At 40.1% G+C, this 16,627-nt stretch overlaps 1 protein-coding gene across 2 annotated transcripts in view; it reads right to left on the bottom strand.

Moving 5' to 3' along the window:
* Nucleotides 1-16,627, bottom strand: part of ttc12 (tetratricopeptide repeat domain 12) — a 37,561-nt gene that overhangs the window by 9,887 nt on the left and 11,047 nt on the right. For both annotated transcript variants that reach the window (XM_055879429.1, XM_055879430.1), the window contains 12 exons: nt 15,669-15,857; nt 14,094-14,163; nt 13,543-13,631; nt 12,616-12,784; nt 12,104-12,196; nt 9,170-9,233; nt 8,830-8,964; nt 8,480-8,572; nt 8,068-8,136; nt 1,437-1,538; nt 1,136-1,235; nt 664-892 (listed from right to left, as the gene is read on the bottom strand). In XM_055879429.1, the coding sequence (XP_055735404.1) occupies nt 664-892; nt 1,136-1,235; nt 1,437-1,538; nt 8,068-8,136; nt 8,480-8,572; nt 8,830-8,964; nt 9,170-9,233; nt 12,104-12,196; nt 12,616-12,784; nt 13,543-13,631; nt 14,094-14,163; nt 15,669-15,857 (1,402 nt within the window). The remainder of the gene's footprint in view (nt 1-663; nt 893-1,135; nt 1,236-1,436; nt 1,539-8,067; nt 8,137-8,479; nt 8,573-8,829; nt 8,965-9,169; nt 9,234-12,103; nt 12,197-12,615; nt 12,785-13,542; nt 13,632-14,093; nt 14,164-15,668; nt 15,858-16,627) is intronic.

The raw sequence follows: 16,627 nt of genomic DNA, 5'->3' as shown, positions 1-16,627 counted from the left end.
TTTTTTCCCTCATTTTGTCTGTCATAGTTGAAGTGTACCTATGATGAAAATTACAGGCCTCTCTCATATTTTTAAGTGGGAGAACTTGCACAATTGGTGGCTGACTAAATACTTTTTTGCCCCACTGTAAAAGTCAAACTCACCCAGTAAAATACTACTTGAGTAAAAGTCTAAAAGTATTTGGTTTTAAATATATTTAAGTATCAAAAGTAAAAGTATAAATCATTTCAAATGGCTTATATTAAGCAAACCAGATGGCACATTTTAAAAATGTACTGATAGCCAGGGGCACAGCACAACATGCAGACATAATTTACAAACAAAGCATTTGTGTTTAGTAAGTCCGCCAGGTCAGAGGCAGTAGGGATGACCAGTGATGTTCTCTTCATAAGTGCGTGAATTGGACCATGTTCCTGTCCTGCTAAGCATTCAAAATGTAACGAGTACTTTTGGGTGTCTCCAAAATGTATGGAGTAAAACATATATATATTTTTAGGAATGTATGGAAGATAAGGTTCTCAAATATAAATAACTGCGTTATGCCAGTGTAAGAGCTGAGATGTTGAGGAGTGTGTGTGGGTGCATGTGCCTGCATGTGTGTGTGTATGGGTGCGTGTGTGTGTAAGCATACGTGCACCTGTGATTAATTAACACAGCAATTACCTGGGCTCTGCTTTACACAGCTTCCCCAGAGCGATGGCAGAATTTTGCTGCACAGCACTTCTCTTGGCGTCGCCCGCAGCATGGCGGAGCAGGAGCAGGACAGAGTCGGTGCCCAGGAGGCTGCTGGCTGCCCCCCGCACCCCCAGGCAGTGGCCCAGGCACAGGGCAGCGTTCCCTGCCACTGCCTCCTCCCTGCTGGGGCCCAGGAGCCTCCTCAGGGTGTGAAGTCCTGATGAGTAGGACAGAATAAAAGTTGCCCAATGTAATCACGTACACTCACAGACTAAAGCACACACACACACAGGCACATACAAACAAAATAAAAACGGACGCGCTCATACACACAAACCAACGCACACACGCACGTGTGAGCACACATCTTATAATACAATATCTGTTTTTGTTATTTAGCATCTTTCACATAACACACTAGTTCAAAAACCAACACCAATGCATCATACATGCATCTTACTTTTATCACATTTCACCCACTCCTCCTGAGCCGTTTGACTGATTGCCGTGCACACTGTGAGGGTCTTGATCAAATATTTAGTGGTGGTCTTCCCTGATCCCTGCATGGCAAGATAAAACGATTTCTTTCACACCATATACAGTATATAGAATACTTTATATCAGTCCATATAACACATATTTATAATTTTATCAAGAAGCTGTGGAAGGGAAAGAAGGGGAAAAGGCCTCTTGAATCGGGCAGGCAGTGATCACCTAAAAGAAATATCATAAAAAAGGCAATAAATGATGCTTGGCATTACTTTCAGTAGCCTCCGCATTGTCCCCACGACTCCTCTCTGCACGGCGTCTTCAGTAGCAGCGGTGGACTGTGGGAGCACTTTACTCAGCAAACCTGTGGCTCTCTGAGGCCAAGAGAAAGAACAATATGCAGTCAGTGGGAAAAGAAACAAAGTGAGTGGGGAAAGAAACAGAGCAGTCATCAACACCTGCTGCTGATATTCTGTCACATTTACTGACCCAGAGAGAGAGAGATCCTTAATGTCACACTGAATGTCACACGCACACACACACAGAGAGAGAGCGAGAGAGATCGTCTTGGGAATGTACAGTGCATTTGGAAAGTATTAAGACCCCTTGACTTTTTCCACATTTTGCTACGTTACAGCCTTATTCTAAAATGGGTTAAATCGTAATAATTCTCTCATCAATATACACACACAATACCCAATAATGACAAAGCAAAAACAGGTTTTAGACATTTTTGCAAAAAACAATCACACTTACGTAAGTATTCAGACTCTTTACTCAGTACTTTGTTGAAGCACCTTTGGCAGCCATTACTTCCTTGAGTCTTCTTGGGTATGATGCTACAAGCTTGGCACAACTGTATTTGGGGAGTTCCTCCCATTCTTCTCTGCAGATCCTCTCAAGCTCTGTCAAGTTGGATGGGGAGCGTTGCTGGAGAGCTATTTTCAGGTCTCTCCAGAGATGTTCGATCAGATTCAAGTCTGGCTCTGGCTGGGCCACTCAAGGACATTCAGAGACATGTCCTGAAGCCACTCCTGCATTGTCTTGGCTGTGTGCTGTCATGACACTCCTGTGAGCAAAGATCAGGTTTTCAATGGATCAACTTCTACCAGACCCTTCTCACCCGCAGAGGGGAGGAGGGATTGATGTGGGGGTTTTGTGACACCTCATGCCCGGTTGTAAATTGTATGCAGCAAAGAACTCTCTTGGCTTCTTTGTATCAACCACAGGAATACCTTTGTCTCCAGAAGACTTTTGCCATCCCAAAACTCTAACGTCCAAAAAGCGAACTTTGGAACAAAATTTATAACACCCGAATGTGGGAAATGGTCAGTGGGTAGATATAGAAAATTAATGTCATATTATTTGTCATTTTGTGATGTTATTAAAAACTGTGTGAACCAAATACTGTAACTTAGGAAAGTAACCTCTTTAGCCATCAAGTTTTCATCCAATCTGATGTGAAAACAACTATTTTTGTTAAGATAGGAATGTGATTTTGGTTTTCTAATGAGACACATTTTTTTTAATGTCCTTTGCACATTAAGTAGCCACGCCCCGAGTGATGTCAGAAAAGCATGTCAGTGTGATGGAACCGCCCTTTTTGACCAGAGTGCTTAAAAGGACTGGCTAAGAATTAACATATCAGACCAGAAATATGTGAGACCGTGGTCCACACATTAAAATGGTTATAAACTCTGAAACTCTCAACACGAGGTGAAGAAAATGAACTTACCAGACCAGAACACCGTCGGTCTGCAGCTGTGCGTGTAAAGTTGTTTTGGAACTTTAACTATCTACCCGAGGAAGAGGAGAAGAAAACTCCCCTCTCAGACAATCACTGGTAAGGCTAAGTAGCTGTTCTTAGGAAACAGCCCATTGGAGACCGGGCAACTAAGAAGAAGGACATTGTGACCTCTGGTGGACAATCAGAGCATGTACAAGTGGTCCAAAGGAAAGGCTCACTGAAACAACTTTCAGAGAGGGATTGGTTCCGACCGAGATAAACGATGAACGAACGGCATTCAACACGTAAATACATTCATTATAATTTGTTTTCCAAACGGGCGGCGGTTTGTGTGCAAGGTATATGATTCATGTGAGGACAGTCCTAGAATGTATCCACGATAAATGTCCCCTTTTTCTCTATCTCTATTTTCCCCACCCCATTCTCCAAATCTCTGTGTAATAAGCCGCCATATCTTGTCAGTCCACTAGGGACCTTTGTCTCATGTAAGTGTGTATGTGTATTCTGTGTTATTAATTAGTTAGCTAGTAAATAATGCTCAAGGTTGGGGTTCTTGCAGATCCAAGAAGGTTAAAACTGTTCAGAATGAGACTGATATGAGGTAATGATTAATAAGTAACTTAGATCATCTAGAGTTTAATTTGGGAGATGGCAACTCGTTAAACAACTTCTTCCGTGGCGTCCTAAGTTCCAAATTAGTTATTTTTTGTTTTTGTTTTAAGTAAATCAACAGTATTATTCCCCGCAAACCCTACCACCCTTCCCCCAATTGGAGTAAACTAATAAACAGTAACACTTAGGCTTCTACCTTCAGTTTATACATCTTATACACATTTTACAGACACAATCTATTTTACAATAGTTATATTTTGTTTGTTTTTAGTCCTTCTATTTCTGATGTCCATCCAGTTTGATTTCTATTTGTAACTGTGCTATTTCACAACATTTCTGAACCTATATACATTTTACAGACCCCGTATGTTTTACATTGGTTATCTTGATATTAGTCCCACCCTTAAGCTCCATTCAACCCCTCCCATCTATCTCTCAACATCATCCATTTTGGATTTCTATTTGCCATATATTTTTCATCTGTGCTGTGATGCTTTACAAAAGTACTGAACCTTTCTATTCTCATAGCTTCTACAGATTGTAAATTAAAAATAAACATTTTTGCTAAAATAATTATATTATTGATTGATTTACTATGGCCTTTCAAATCACCCAGTATTGCTGTCTGCAGCGTTAGTTCTAGGCAAATGTTGCAATTCTTCAGCCATTCCTGGACCTGTGACCAAAAACGAGCTACATATGGACAATACCAAAATAAATGATCTAATGACTCTGCCTCCTCACAGGAAAATCTGCAGAGCTGGGAAGATTGTATCCCCCATATGTATAACATTCTATTGGTTGCAAGAATTTTGTATAGTAATTTTGAATCCGTTTTGAATCCGGCGTTGTTTTGCGTATCAATTCATAAACCATGAGCCATGGAATGGGTACATCGAAAATCTCTTCCCAACTATTTTGCAATTTATATGGCACAGCTGTCAGTTTTTTGGTCCTTAAATGAAATTGGTATGTTTTTATTTATCACACTTTTCTTTAATGCAGGGCCGACATACAAGTTCCTTACTTTTCCCCCCTTCTACTTGCCTCTTCCATTTTTGTGCTAATGCTGCAATTAGTTGGTTGTAATTTTGGGTAGAGCAGACATTTCCATATGTCTGTGTTAGCTGCATGTGTTACATAACTTCACCAGTCCTATTTATGATATCATTCACTAAAATTATACTTTTTTAAAACATTTCTTCGAAAAATACGTTTTTTTTTATCAATTAGTATATTTGAGTTTAACCACAATATTTGTTGTATTGTTTGTTCTGTCTTTTCAGGTGGATTAAACTGAAATTGCAACCAACTTTCTAAGGCTTGTTTAAAAAATAACGATATTTTGGAGATTATTTCCTTTTCAAACAACCGAAAGTGAGCAGGTGTAATCTGAATAAAGGGAAAAAAGGCCATTCTTGAACATAGGATGAGACGTTCCTACTAATTTACTAGAGAACCAGTGTTCATATAATTTAAAAAGCAGGTCACTAGGTGTAGGCAAAACCATAAGCAAATAGGTAAACTGTGATATGACTAAAGAGTTAATCAGGGCGATTTTTCCACAAATAGACAGGTATTTTCCTTTCCATGTTGGAACATCTTATCTATTTTTGGTAACTTTCTATAAAAATGTATTGGAGTGAGATCATTTCTTTCTTTTGGGATTTGTATACCGAGTATGTCAACATCTCCGTCAGACCATTTAATTGGTAAACTACACGGTAATGTACAATTTTCATTTTTTAGTGATCCAATACGTAATTTATCATAATTTGGTTTTAATACAGAGAGGATAGAAAAAGTATCTAGATCCTCTATGAGGCCGTGGAGAGATTCTAATTGTGAATTATCAGCGTACAATGACACCTTAGTTTTTAAGCCACGGATTTCTAATCCCTTAATATTATTGTGTGATCTAATTTTAACAGCTAACATTTCGATGGCAATAATAAATAGATATGCCGATAGTGGACAACCTTGTTTTAATCCTCTAGATAGTTTAAAAAACTTTCTGAGATGTAGCCATTATTTACTATTTTACACCTGGGGTTACTATACATAACTTTAACCCATTTTATAAGAGATTCCCCAAAATTCTAATATTCTAGGCATTTACATATAATCTCCAGTCGTACTTTATCAAAAGACTTTTCAAAATCAGCTATGAAAACCAGGCCTGGTGTCCCCGATATTTCATAGTATTCTATTGTTTCCAGTACTTGTCTTATATTATCTCCAATGTATCGTCCATGTAAAAAAAACTGTCTGATTAGGATGAATAATATCTGACAATACTTTTTAAATTCTATGCGCCAAGCATTCTGCTAGGATTTTGCATCACAACACTGAAGTGTAAGAGGTCTCCAATTATTTAAATGGACTGGATCTTTATATATATCACTTGGGTCCTGTTTCAGTAATAATGATATCAGATCTTCTTGTTGCGTGTCTGATAATCTACCATTTATATAGGAGTGGTTAAAACATGCTAATAACGGTCCTCTGAGTACATCAAAAAAGGTTTGTATACTTCCACTGGTATGCCATCCAGCCCTGGAGTTGTCCCAGCCTTAAAGGCTTTAATTACATCAAGAAGTTCCTCCTCTGTAATTTGGCCTTCACATGAGTCTTTCTGTACAGATGGTAATTTTACATTATTATTAGGGAAAAAATCCATACAATTATTTTCAGTTAGTGGAGATGGAGGAGACTGAAATGAAAACATATTCTTAAAGTACTTTACTTCCTCTTTCAAAATATATTTTGGTGAATCATGCATGGCTCCATCATGTGTAACAAGTTTCAATAAAATAAAATTGGTAGCATTTCTATATTGAAGATTGCCACAACCATGCTTCACCGTAGGGATGGTGCCAGGTTTCCTCCAGACCGAGCAAATTAGCATTCAGGCCAAAGAGTTCAATCTTGGTTTCATCAGACCAGAGAATCTTCTTTCTCATGGTCTGAGAGTCCTTTAGGTGCCTTTTGACAAACTCCAAGCAGGCTGTCATGTGCATTTTACTGAGGAGAGGCTTCTGTCTGGCCACTCTACCATAAAGGCCTGATTGGTGGAGTGCTGCAGAGATGGTTGTCCTTCTGGAAGGTTCTCCCATCTTCACAGAGGAACTCTGGAGCTCTTTCAGAGTGACCATCGGGTTCTTGGCCTTGACTAAGACCCTTCTCCCCCGATTGCTCAGTTTGGCCGGGCGGCCATCTCAAGGAAGAGTCTTGGTGGTTCCAACCTTCTTCCATTTAAGAATGATGGAGGCCACTGTGTTCTTCGGGACTTTCAATGCTGCAGAAATGTTTTGGTACCATTCCCCACATCTGTGCCACGACACAATTATGTCTCGGAGCTCTACGCACAATTCCTTCGAACTCATGGCTTGGTTTTTGCTCTGACATGCACTGTCAACTGTGGGACTTTATATAGATAGGTGTGTGTGTGCCTTTCCAAATCATGTCCAATCAATTGAATTTACCACAGGTGGACTGCAATCAAGTTGTAGAAACATCTCAAGGATGATCAATGGAAACAGGATGCACCTCAACTTAATTTCGTGTCTCATAGCAAAGGGTATGAAAACCTATATAAATAAGTATTTCTGTTTTACATTTTTTATACATTTGCAAACATTTCTAAACACCTGTTTTCGCTTTGCTATTTTGGGGTATTGTGTGTTTTGATAAGGAAAAAATGTGATTTAATTAAGCAATAAGGCCCGAGGGTGTGTGCCTGGACACATTCCTTAGCCGTGGTATATTTGGGCTCTCGAGTGGCGCAGAGGCCTAAGGCACTCCATCTCAGTGCAAGAGGCGTCACTGCAGTCTCTGGTTTGAATCCAGGCTGCATCACATCTTCACAATTAGCCCAGCGTTGTCTGTGGTAGGCTGAATTTGTTCTTAAATGACTTGCCTCGGTAAATAAAGGTTAAATAAAGAAATTATAAATATTGGCCATATATCACAAACCCCCGAGGTGCCATATTGCTATTATAAACTGGTTACCGACGTAATTAGAGCAGTAGAATACGTGTTTTGTCATACCCGTGGTATACGGTCTGATATACCATGGCTGTCAGCCAATAAGCATTCAGGGCTCGACCCACCCAGTTAATAATCAATTTTAGAATAAGGCTGTAATGTAACAAACTGTGGAAGAAGTCAACGGGTCTGAATACTTTCCGAATGCACTGTATGTTCGAGATACGTTCTGAATAGTTTTTAGCCCCTTGAGACTGCTATGTTTTCTTATACGTGTTCTAATCTTATCTTTTCAATGCCTCGGAATACATGCTGACGAAGCAGGAGTTGTGTTTATATCTAAAACGAGTTGCTATACATAAAACAAGTATGATTTCGCCTTGTTTCTCTCCAAATACCCATCTCTTCCATCTTTGTTTGCATATGACAAATGCTTGCGATATGGATAGCTAGAGCATGATAGGCCAGAGGGGCCGTAGAGAAGTGTCCGTGAGAGATGCAGTGGTGTTGGTCTCATCAGCAGAGCTGCGTCGGGGCCCTGTGGTGCAACCACTCACTGTGATGATGCCCCCGTCGGGATCACTCAGCAAGTCCAGGCATACGCCACTGATGGGAACAGCATGCTCCTGCAAGATAAAGGAGAGAGAGAAAGCGAGAGAGAGAGAAAGGTTAATCAAATGTTCACTGTACATATCACTTTTTCATAGGGGTGCTTATTATTATTATACCAAAGGGGCTGAAACAAAAGCTCTCAGTGCTCGCTTTGTTCTTGTTTTTCCATTCACCTCCTTCCCTCCCTCTTCCCATCAAATTGATGTGTTACCCTGATAGGTGGGCCAAGGACTAGTCAATCACTGTCCAACTCCAAATGGCACCCTAGTGTGCCATGGGCCCTGGTCAAAAGTAGTGCACTATATAGGGAATATGGTGCCATTTGGGATACGCCCAGCCTAACAGCCTCTGTCGTACCTGGATGGCTGTGGAGGAATTACCAGAGAGGTTGATCATCAGTCCCAGGAGGGGATAAAGGATCTCTCTGTATTCACAGTGAGTACACCACTTCTGTAATAGAGAACCACAGTGCAACACAACACACACTGGATTTGGTTTGAGAAATGACCATTGTACATTGTTATCTATTCTGGCTTAGTTTCAGTCTATGACATTTCAAAACCTTTTTTTTTACTGGAAAGAGAAAAAGCAAGTGTGCCATCATTAAAATAGAAAATTAAACATCTCCGTTCAGTTTAGGAAAATAACAAAGTTGTATGCTACTTTAAAATAAGCTCGTCATAAATACAATATGGAGCAATATTCACCATGGCGATTAGAAAAGCCTGCCAACACTCCTGGCAGTTGGCAACCTCGTTATGGATGGCATCATCTCCAATCATATTGCCTATTGTTGATATGAGCGATGGAAAACTATGCCGGTTGAATGTGGTGATGTTCCTCTGCAAGCGGAGCACATGAACAGATTATCCCCAAAAATATTTTGACAATGTCTGGTCGCAGATGAGTTTTTCCTGTATTGACAACTCATATGATTGTAGTCGTGTTTGGCATGACAGATCTAGGACCAGGCTACAACAACTACAGTATCAGGAGCAAATGAAGTATTTGATGAGATGTAGCTAACTTCCAACACAAATATCTTACCAGCAGACTTGCGAAAGGGAGCCCAATCAATGTTGTAAACGTGTCCCTTAACTGCAAGCAAAATCTGTAACATGAACAGGGAGAAAACCATGATGAACATGAAATGTTCAAGAATATACAGTAGATATGCTACAAATCACTTGCCTGTGCTGTATGTGATATAGCATACTCTATACAATAGGCTCCCACATGACAAGGAACAATAAAAATAATTGGCTGCACACTACCTACAGTATGGGACACGGACAATGAATCTCAGGAGGTTACAAACACAATCGATATTATTTTATTATTCATGAGTCATGACGTGCGGTACCAAACCACAGTATGTGACGACATTATCGAAATATTTTAGAAACACACACAAGCACACACATACTTAATAAGTCAACACACACACCCCACCGTTAACAAGTAATGGACGGCTTTTGGCCCCCCCCAAAAAAATAAAAGATGATAAATTAAATAGTAGAATTGAAGCCAAACAAATTGTCCTGGAGAGGCTATCATAGGCTACACCCCAATTTCACACTCCACCATTCTCTCACTCTGCGCGCATGTGTGTGTGCTGCTGAGGACAGAGAGAGTGAGAGAGGAGCTTTGGCCTAGGCTATTGTTGATTGAGAAGATGGAGGCTTTTTTCATTGAAGTAAAACGAAAGTTAGAGGATAAAGAGTATGCCTACAGTGAAAAAACTACAAGCGGAATGTCCTTTGTGTGGACAAGTTTTACTATTGTAGTGGACAAAGATGAGAAGAGCGTTGGCAAGGCCAAATGCAAGCCACTGTGCAAATCGCTATTCAGAGAGAATGCAATTTTGGAACTTAAATAACTTAAATATGTATTTTTGTATTTATAATCATATGCTTTATCATTAGCCTATGATTATTATTGTATATCATTATTATTATTGTAGGTCTATTAATCTAAACCAGTTCTTTACATACGCTAAACGTGTTTTGTTTAATTCTGCTGAGACATTTTCGTTGGCTAAATTAAGTTAGAATTGTCTTTTCAATTGTGTGCTCCATCTTTAGTTTAAGATAAGTTAGTTATAAGAAGGCCCGTTGTAAAATAAACATCATTAGAGGTTAATTGCTGCAATATAGCGTGTTCAAAACTTTTGTGATGTTTTAAACCAGTTCGTCTTTTTAAACCAAGTCTTTTGTTTCATTCTGTTGAGCCATTTTCTTTGGCCAAATTAAATTGCAACTGTAATGTTGTGTTTGCCATATTATAATAGCATGCTCGTATTTTCCCTATAAATAATGGCTTGACTTACTTTTGATATTACCCTAATAAAGTTTAGAAACTTTTGTGAAGGTTTGGTGTGGCTATTATTAAGCTTAACTACTGCCCGCTTATGATATGAAGGCAGTGTGCACCAGCGCTCCAACTGAATCCGACAGTTGAACTTGAGGTGAGGAATGTTTTAGGCCTACCTGAGTTAAACAATATAATACTTATCTTTAAAAAAAAAAATTGGATCAGAAATATAGGAATAAGCTTCCTTCTGTATGCCTATATCTGTCTTGCAGACACAGTAGCCATCTGACAAATGCATGTCGGTGTCATAGCATGCTTCCGGCATATCTCTATCTCTCTGGGGCTTCTCTTTCTTTATGTCATTTTTTCTAATATTAATATCATACAGCGGACGCAAATGCATGCAATGCTCTGATGCACATAGTGCTCAAATTGCCAAAAACTGAACCGGGAAGTGGACAATCATTGTTTTAGGAAAGTAAAAACCAATAAAGCCAGGAGCTATAAAGTTTAGCATATGCTACACATCTAATTTTTTTTAGGCTGTTTTTAAGGTCACGTAGCATGACCTAATTGCTAATTTGGCCAATATCCCTCATTAATTGATGGCGCTGGCTGCACCAGGTCGGAGGTTTCATTATCTCTCTCTTTCTACTCTCGGATTTGAATGCATATAGATGTCCGGTAAATTGCTCAAATGTCCGTAAATTAAAATCTTTCCAGTCACGTTGTCCGACGGACGCTCTTCCTGACGGAAACCCTGGCACAGACGTCAATTCAACGTCTATTCCACATTGGTTCAATGTCATTTCGTTTAAATGACGTGGAAACAACGTTGATTCAACCAGTGTGTGCCCAGTGAGACGTCTCACACAAACACCACCGTAGAGTAGGTGATAGCCTTGTTTTTGCAAACGTTAACAAAAAGCGAGTCCTTGACAAAGGCTCCAGACTCACATTAGTAATGTAATCCCTTCCAGCACCATTCAAGTCCAACCAAATAGACTGTGATCTTCCCATTTCAACCACTACACACTCTCTGGCTTTATTCCTGTGGCTCTGACTCTCCTTCTTGTACCTTAGTCCCAAATTACACCATATTCCCTTTTTAGTGCACTTCTTTTGACCAGAGCCCATAGCAAAATGAGTGCACTACATTAGGAAAAGGGTGCCACTTGGGATGCACATTGCAGCGACGCAGACTCTATTTTCATAAGTAACAGTGTGAGTTTAGGAATGGAGCTGGAATTCGACTTTCAACTGAGATTAACGGTGGGATAGAGCATGGTGATGGATTGGGATGTCAACCCTGCTGTTCACTTTGCATTTTCGTGGAGCCTCCTAACCGTCCAGCCAAGTGAGTTAAAACTTCTCTTTAATATTTACGCCGATGATATATGGCAATACAATAGACTAGCCTGGTGGGTCATGGTCAAAATATGTATTTATTTTTTCCTGCGAAGTGATATCATTGTGATAGCATTGTTCTTCAAACGCTGACGAAGGCTGACGCCGAAACGTGTGCATTTGTTCTGACATCTGCTGCTCAGAAAATACATTAAAACTTAAAGAATTACTTCAGTGACTGAGTTTTTCCCTGCTTCAAGTAATAGCATCCACCATTTTGTTACGAAAAGCTATTTGTTGCATTAGCTACAGTGTACATACTTGTTTTCTGTGGCAAAGTTCTCCAAAATAGTTAGCGCTGTGGTTTCCAGCTGGCTCTGTGTGGATATGCACACCATCAAGTTTCCCACCAACCTGCAGAGTTGTGTGAGAAAGTCTAATATTTCATTTTCACACATCATTAACACTTATTTAAGCCAAGACAATTATCCAACTACTATATCATTGTTTTACTGTCTAAATAAGATGGATGACATAATATTTTGAATAACAGGCACCAGCAAGTGCAAATGCAGGTCTGATGTGAGACTAAATATAGCAATAGAATATCCACATGTTTTCAATTCCCACAGTACACAAGGGGTAAAATCCCAAATGAAATGTTTACTGTTAATAGAAACACAACATATTTTGCGATCCTACTCTGAGTGGACGGCTCTATCTGCTGTCTGAAACAGCTGAAAGAGGAGAAGGCAGGTAGGTTTGATTTGATAATATTGTGTGGTTCTTGTCAGCCAAAACACGCAATTACCAACAGGGATCTGATCTCTTACATGTGCAAATTCAGGTTCTCAATGGCCAAGCATCTTCCATGTGGAGTTTGGGAGTACAAAGACAGAAACGCCAGGCATTCTTTCCGCACCGCCGCCATTCCTGATGCTAATAAGTCAACAATGTACTCTTTGGAGGCTAGGCGTCTCATCAGCATCTTTTGGTTTTCATCTGAAAGCAAGCAGCCCAGGAGAAAAAATACCTTCAGCAACATGAACAGTCCCAGTGACAGTTGTGGCAAAGATTGAATTTAATAATACATTGCATGCACTTTGAATCGATTTGAATGCTATTTGTCAGGGGATGATTGTAGGCCTACTTTAAATGCAATAGCAACAATATAATTGCACTTGCCTCTTTAATTGGCCGATTTTTTACATCAAATGCATTTCCCCTATTTTGACATTGGCACAACAGGTTTTGGATAGCTGTATAATTGATTTGTCACCGTTTGGGAGAAGAAGGAGCAATTATTTTCTCTTGGTAACACATGTTCATGAATTTTGATGTGGTAAAAAGGGGAAGTCCAGGATTCAAACAACAATGAAGCAGTCACAAAGTGTGTGTTTACAACTACAATGTTGACAAATAATGGAGTAAAACAAGCTTATATTTTGTGGTTTCTGCAAGACATGAGGCATGTCTAAATTATATTCTTCAAGAATCAATGGCTATATCATTCATAAAAAATGGATGTACCAATCCCAGATTGCCACTTAAGCACACATTGCTTGTGTAACTACAGAACAAGTGGGTACTTAATAAGGAGTTGGCAAAAATGCATGACAGGCAGAATAATGAGAAAACAATGGGATAATTGAAGATGTTTGGCATTTCACGCATTTTTTTTCACACAATTTCTTCTTGACAAAAAAATCTATGTGCAAAAAAAAGACGAGGAAATATCACTCTGATGCCTGTCTACAAACCATTTCCATCGCAAACCACCCTCCACAATTTCAGCACGGACACGCATAGCTCCTCTGCGCATGGAGCTGTCGATTTCTGCAACAGGCAACTGAAAATAAGGAAACCCAATTGTGTTCTTCATTGAGTACAGGCATATTTTTCTCATTACTTTGTGCTGAAAACTTGAACCACTTTCCTGACAATATGTGCTGGTCTGAAATATGACCACAAGTCCACAATGCTTCACGAGAACAATTGCGGACGACTTTAGGCTAATAATACCCTCGCTAATTTCACATGAGGGAGTTGTGATTAGTGTCTCACCCTACATAACCCCTACTATATATACATGTAGTACATTGCGTGGGGCACAGCACATTACAGGTTCATCCAAATCTCTAAAGGAGCTCATTCTATTTTGGCAATATTTAACTAGCAACTAACAGAGAGCGAGTCACTTTTAAAAGACATCATCTCCTTGGTTTGAAAAACTTTTTGGGACCATGGTTGGCTGACTGTCCTTAACTCCCTATCAGTCAGCCAGTCAGGGGCATCTCTCGAGTCCCCTTACCTTCTTACGGTGTCATTGGTTTGGATGATACTGAAGCCATTGTTTAATCGGAACAGCGTCTGGCCAGTGCCTGTTAGGAAGAGCAGATAACGTCAGGACTGGGAGGCCTCTCCGTACCTCAGTGAGCCACATACATCATCACAGTGCGCCCGTGGCCAGGCTTCAGAAACACAATGCCTGGCGGTCAAGGGCAGGAGAGAGTGGAATAAATAAAACTCATCCAGAGCCAAAGATCCTCCGCTATTTCCCTCATAAAGATGGTGAGACCGGGCGTGTGTGCAGAGAAAATCTAGAAGAGCGGGGAAAAAAGCTCCCCTGAGGTGATTTGGTGGCGAGAGAGCCGGTAATGTCAGGCAGGCCGTTTCTACACTCTTCTTAGAGATGTTCAACTGGGAATTATGTTACATTTGCCCTTTCATTGAATGACATTGTAAGACAGTCAGTTTTACAAGCAGTAGATTATCTGACTGGTTGTATTCATCCATATGAGGGAAGGGAAAACACAGACTGGAAATATGTGGTAGTAGTCTACAATTGATCATTGATTATTGTCACTGGTGGTTTAGTTGATTATAGTGCGAACGTGTGTGCATCTTAGGCCCAGTGCACTCAAAATTCCGTTTTTTCCTGTGTTTTTTATCATAATGTACAACAGCTGATGAAACTAACACTGTAACGTGTGGGAAAAATGTGATCAGTGTTATTTTCTGCTGGTTGAAAATACAATGTACACAGGACCTTCTAATCAGCCCCACTCACACCACTCCCAGACAGTCCTAGCCAAATTCTTGCTTGAGAAATAGTGTTTTGCTCAAAAGCTATTTTTATGGAAAACTATTGCAGTAAGGTACTTCATTGTTACCCAGAAAATATTTGACATTGGTATAAAAACGGCTGCATTGGGCTTTTAAATTATGTAAAATGGGAAAAATCTGTGACAACTAAAATGTCAAATTATTCAACATAAAAGCTTGTATACCATAGCTACTGTACAGCACTACGCACTTTTTGCGTAAGTCATCCACTACTGTACCTCTGCATTCTACACAACCTGAGGTGTTGGTAATAGAACAGCTCCCAAATGGATGCTTGGATTGTAAACACATATTTATCATTGCACTTCCGTGTGTCCTTTCCTCTGCCTACCTAGCGCCTCGGCTGGGCAATATTGGGGAGTTTGCTGAACTGTGATAAACAAAATGAACCATGAAGAGAAATCAATACCGCAGAGGGGTCAGGTCAGGTCTTCCCTTCTGGATTTTATTTTCAGAGGATTACAAATTGACCATAACCACCACAACAAACATTAGGTCTGTGTAGTGATTTGATCTCCTAGGAGTTTCACATTTCTTCAGTGACAGTAGATGAACTGCATTTCTCGGAGTCGACTACTAGAACCATGAATAAGAGAAACCCACCTGTCAACGCTGTCCTCCCTTGACCTGAAGGAGCATCCATTGACATCTTTGTGGCCCACAGGATAGGATGAGGAGGGTTGGGGAAGCGAAGCGAAAAATAACATTCACACACACACAAGATTTGGAGGGATGGGGAAACTCCCAACAGCGTACTCACAGTCTGTAATGGCGTGTGACAGAAGCTTGAGCCCTCCGCAGTAGTATAACGGGAACTGATCGGGTCTGTCCAGCTTTTTCAACAGTTGGAGCACTGTCGTGGCCTTTTCTTCTCCCTTATCAAACTCCTCCCACGCTTTGCTTTCCTGGCATTCTCTTTCCTCCTCCAAATCCACTTGGGTCCGATACTCTTGAGGAAGAGAGGAGAAAACATGGGCTCGGAGACAGATGGCGTCTGAGGAGCCTAGTATGAGGTAACCTCATTGCAGTGGATCAAAGGTGTGTAGAACAGTATGACCACCGTGTTTCTCATAATATGCATTCATATGTTGTAAATGGCATCATATGCTATAAACAGGTAGTAGGGCCACAGATTAGAAAGGAAACAACTTTGCAAGGAGGCCATACGAATGTTTCCTAACCCTACTGAATTAGAGGCATCACCAATTAAATAAATGGATTCAGTAATTATCTTACTTTCAATACATTTAGGGAAAGTTAATGAGGGTATTCCAGAAACGTTGTTGCTGTCTTTTCAGATGATTCATAACATCTCCATAATCACACATCAACAACGAACAACAGCTTCAAAACATGTGAAAATGATAGTGTCATTATTCATTGGGAATCCATCCTAATCTAAATTGACACAAAACAGTGAAATGAGCCAGCGACTCAGAACAAAACGCTATTGGACCATCTGTTTTAATGACACAAAATAAGCTTTTTTGACAACGGCAATGATGGCACAAAGAAAAAAAAATGCTTTATTTGCAAGGTAACAATGAGTGCCATCCAGCTTTGGGTTGTCATTGTAGGCTTGTCCTTGTTACAGGGCTGTTATCATACGTAAATAAATGAGGATGCCTGACAGACCTCTCTGCCGAGAGGGGATGATTTGGTGACAAGATGGTGGGATGTGATCAGGAGTCAGGACAAAATGTGAATTATGGCTAAGGG

Source organism: Salvelinus fontinalis, chromosome 24 (assembly GCF_029448725.1).
Source record: "Salvelinus fontinalis isolate EN_2023a chromosome 24, ASM2944872v1, whole genome shotgun sequence".
In the NCBI taxonomy this organism is placed as follows: Eukaryota; Metazoa; Chordata; class Actinopteri; order Salmoniformes; family Salmonidae; genus Salvelinus; species Salvelinus fontinalis.
This window is presented reverse-complemented; position numbering and strand designations above follow the sequence as displayed.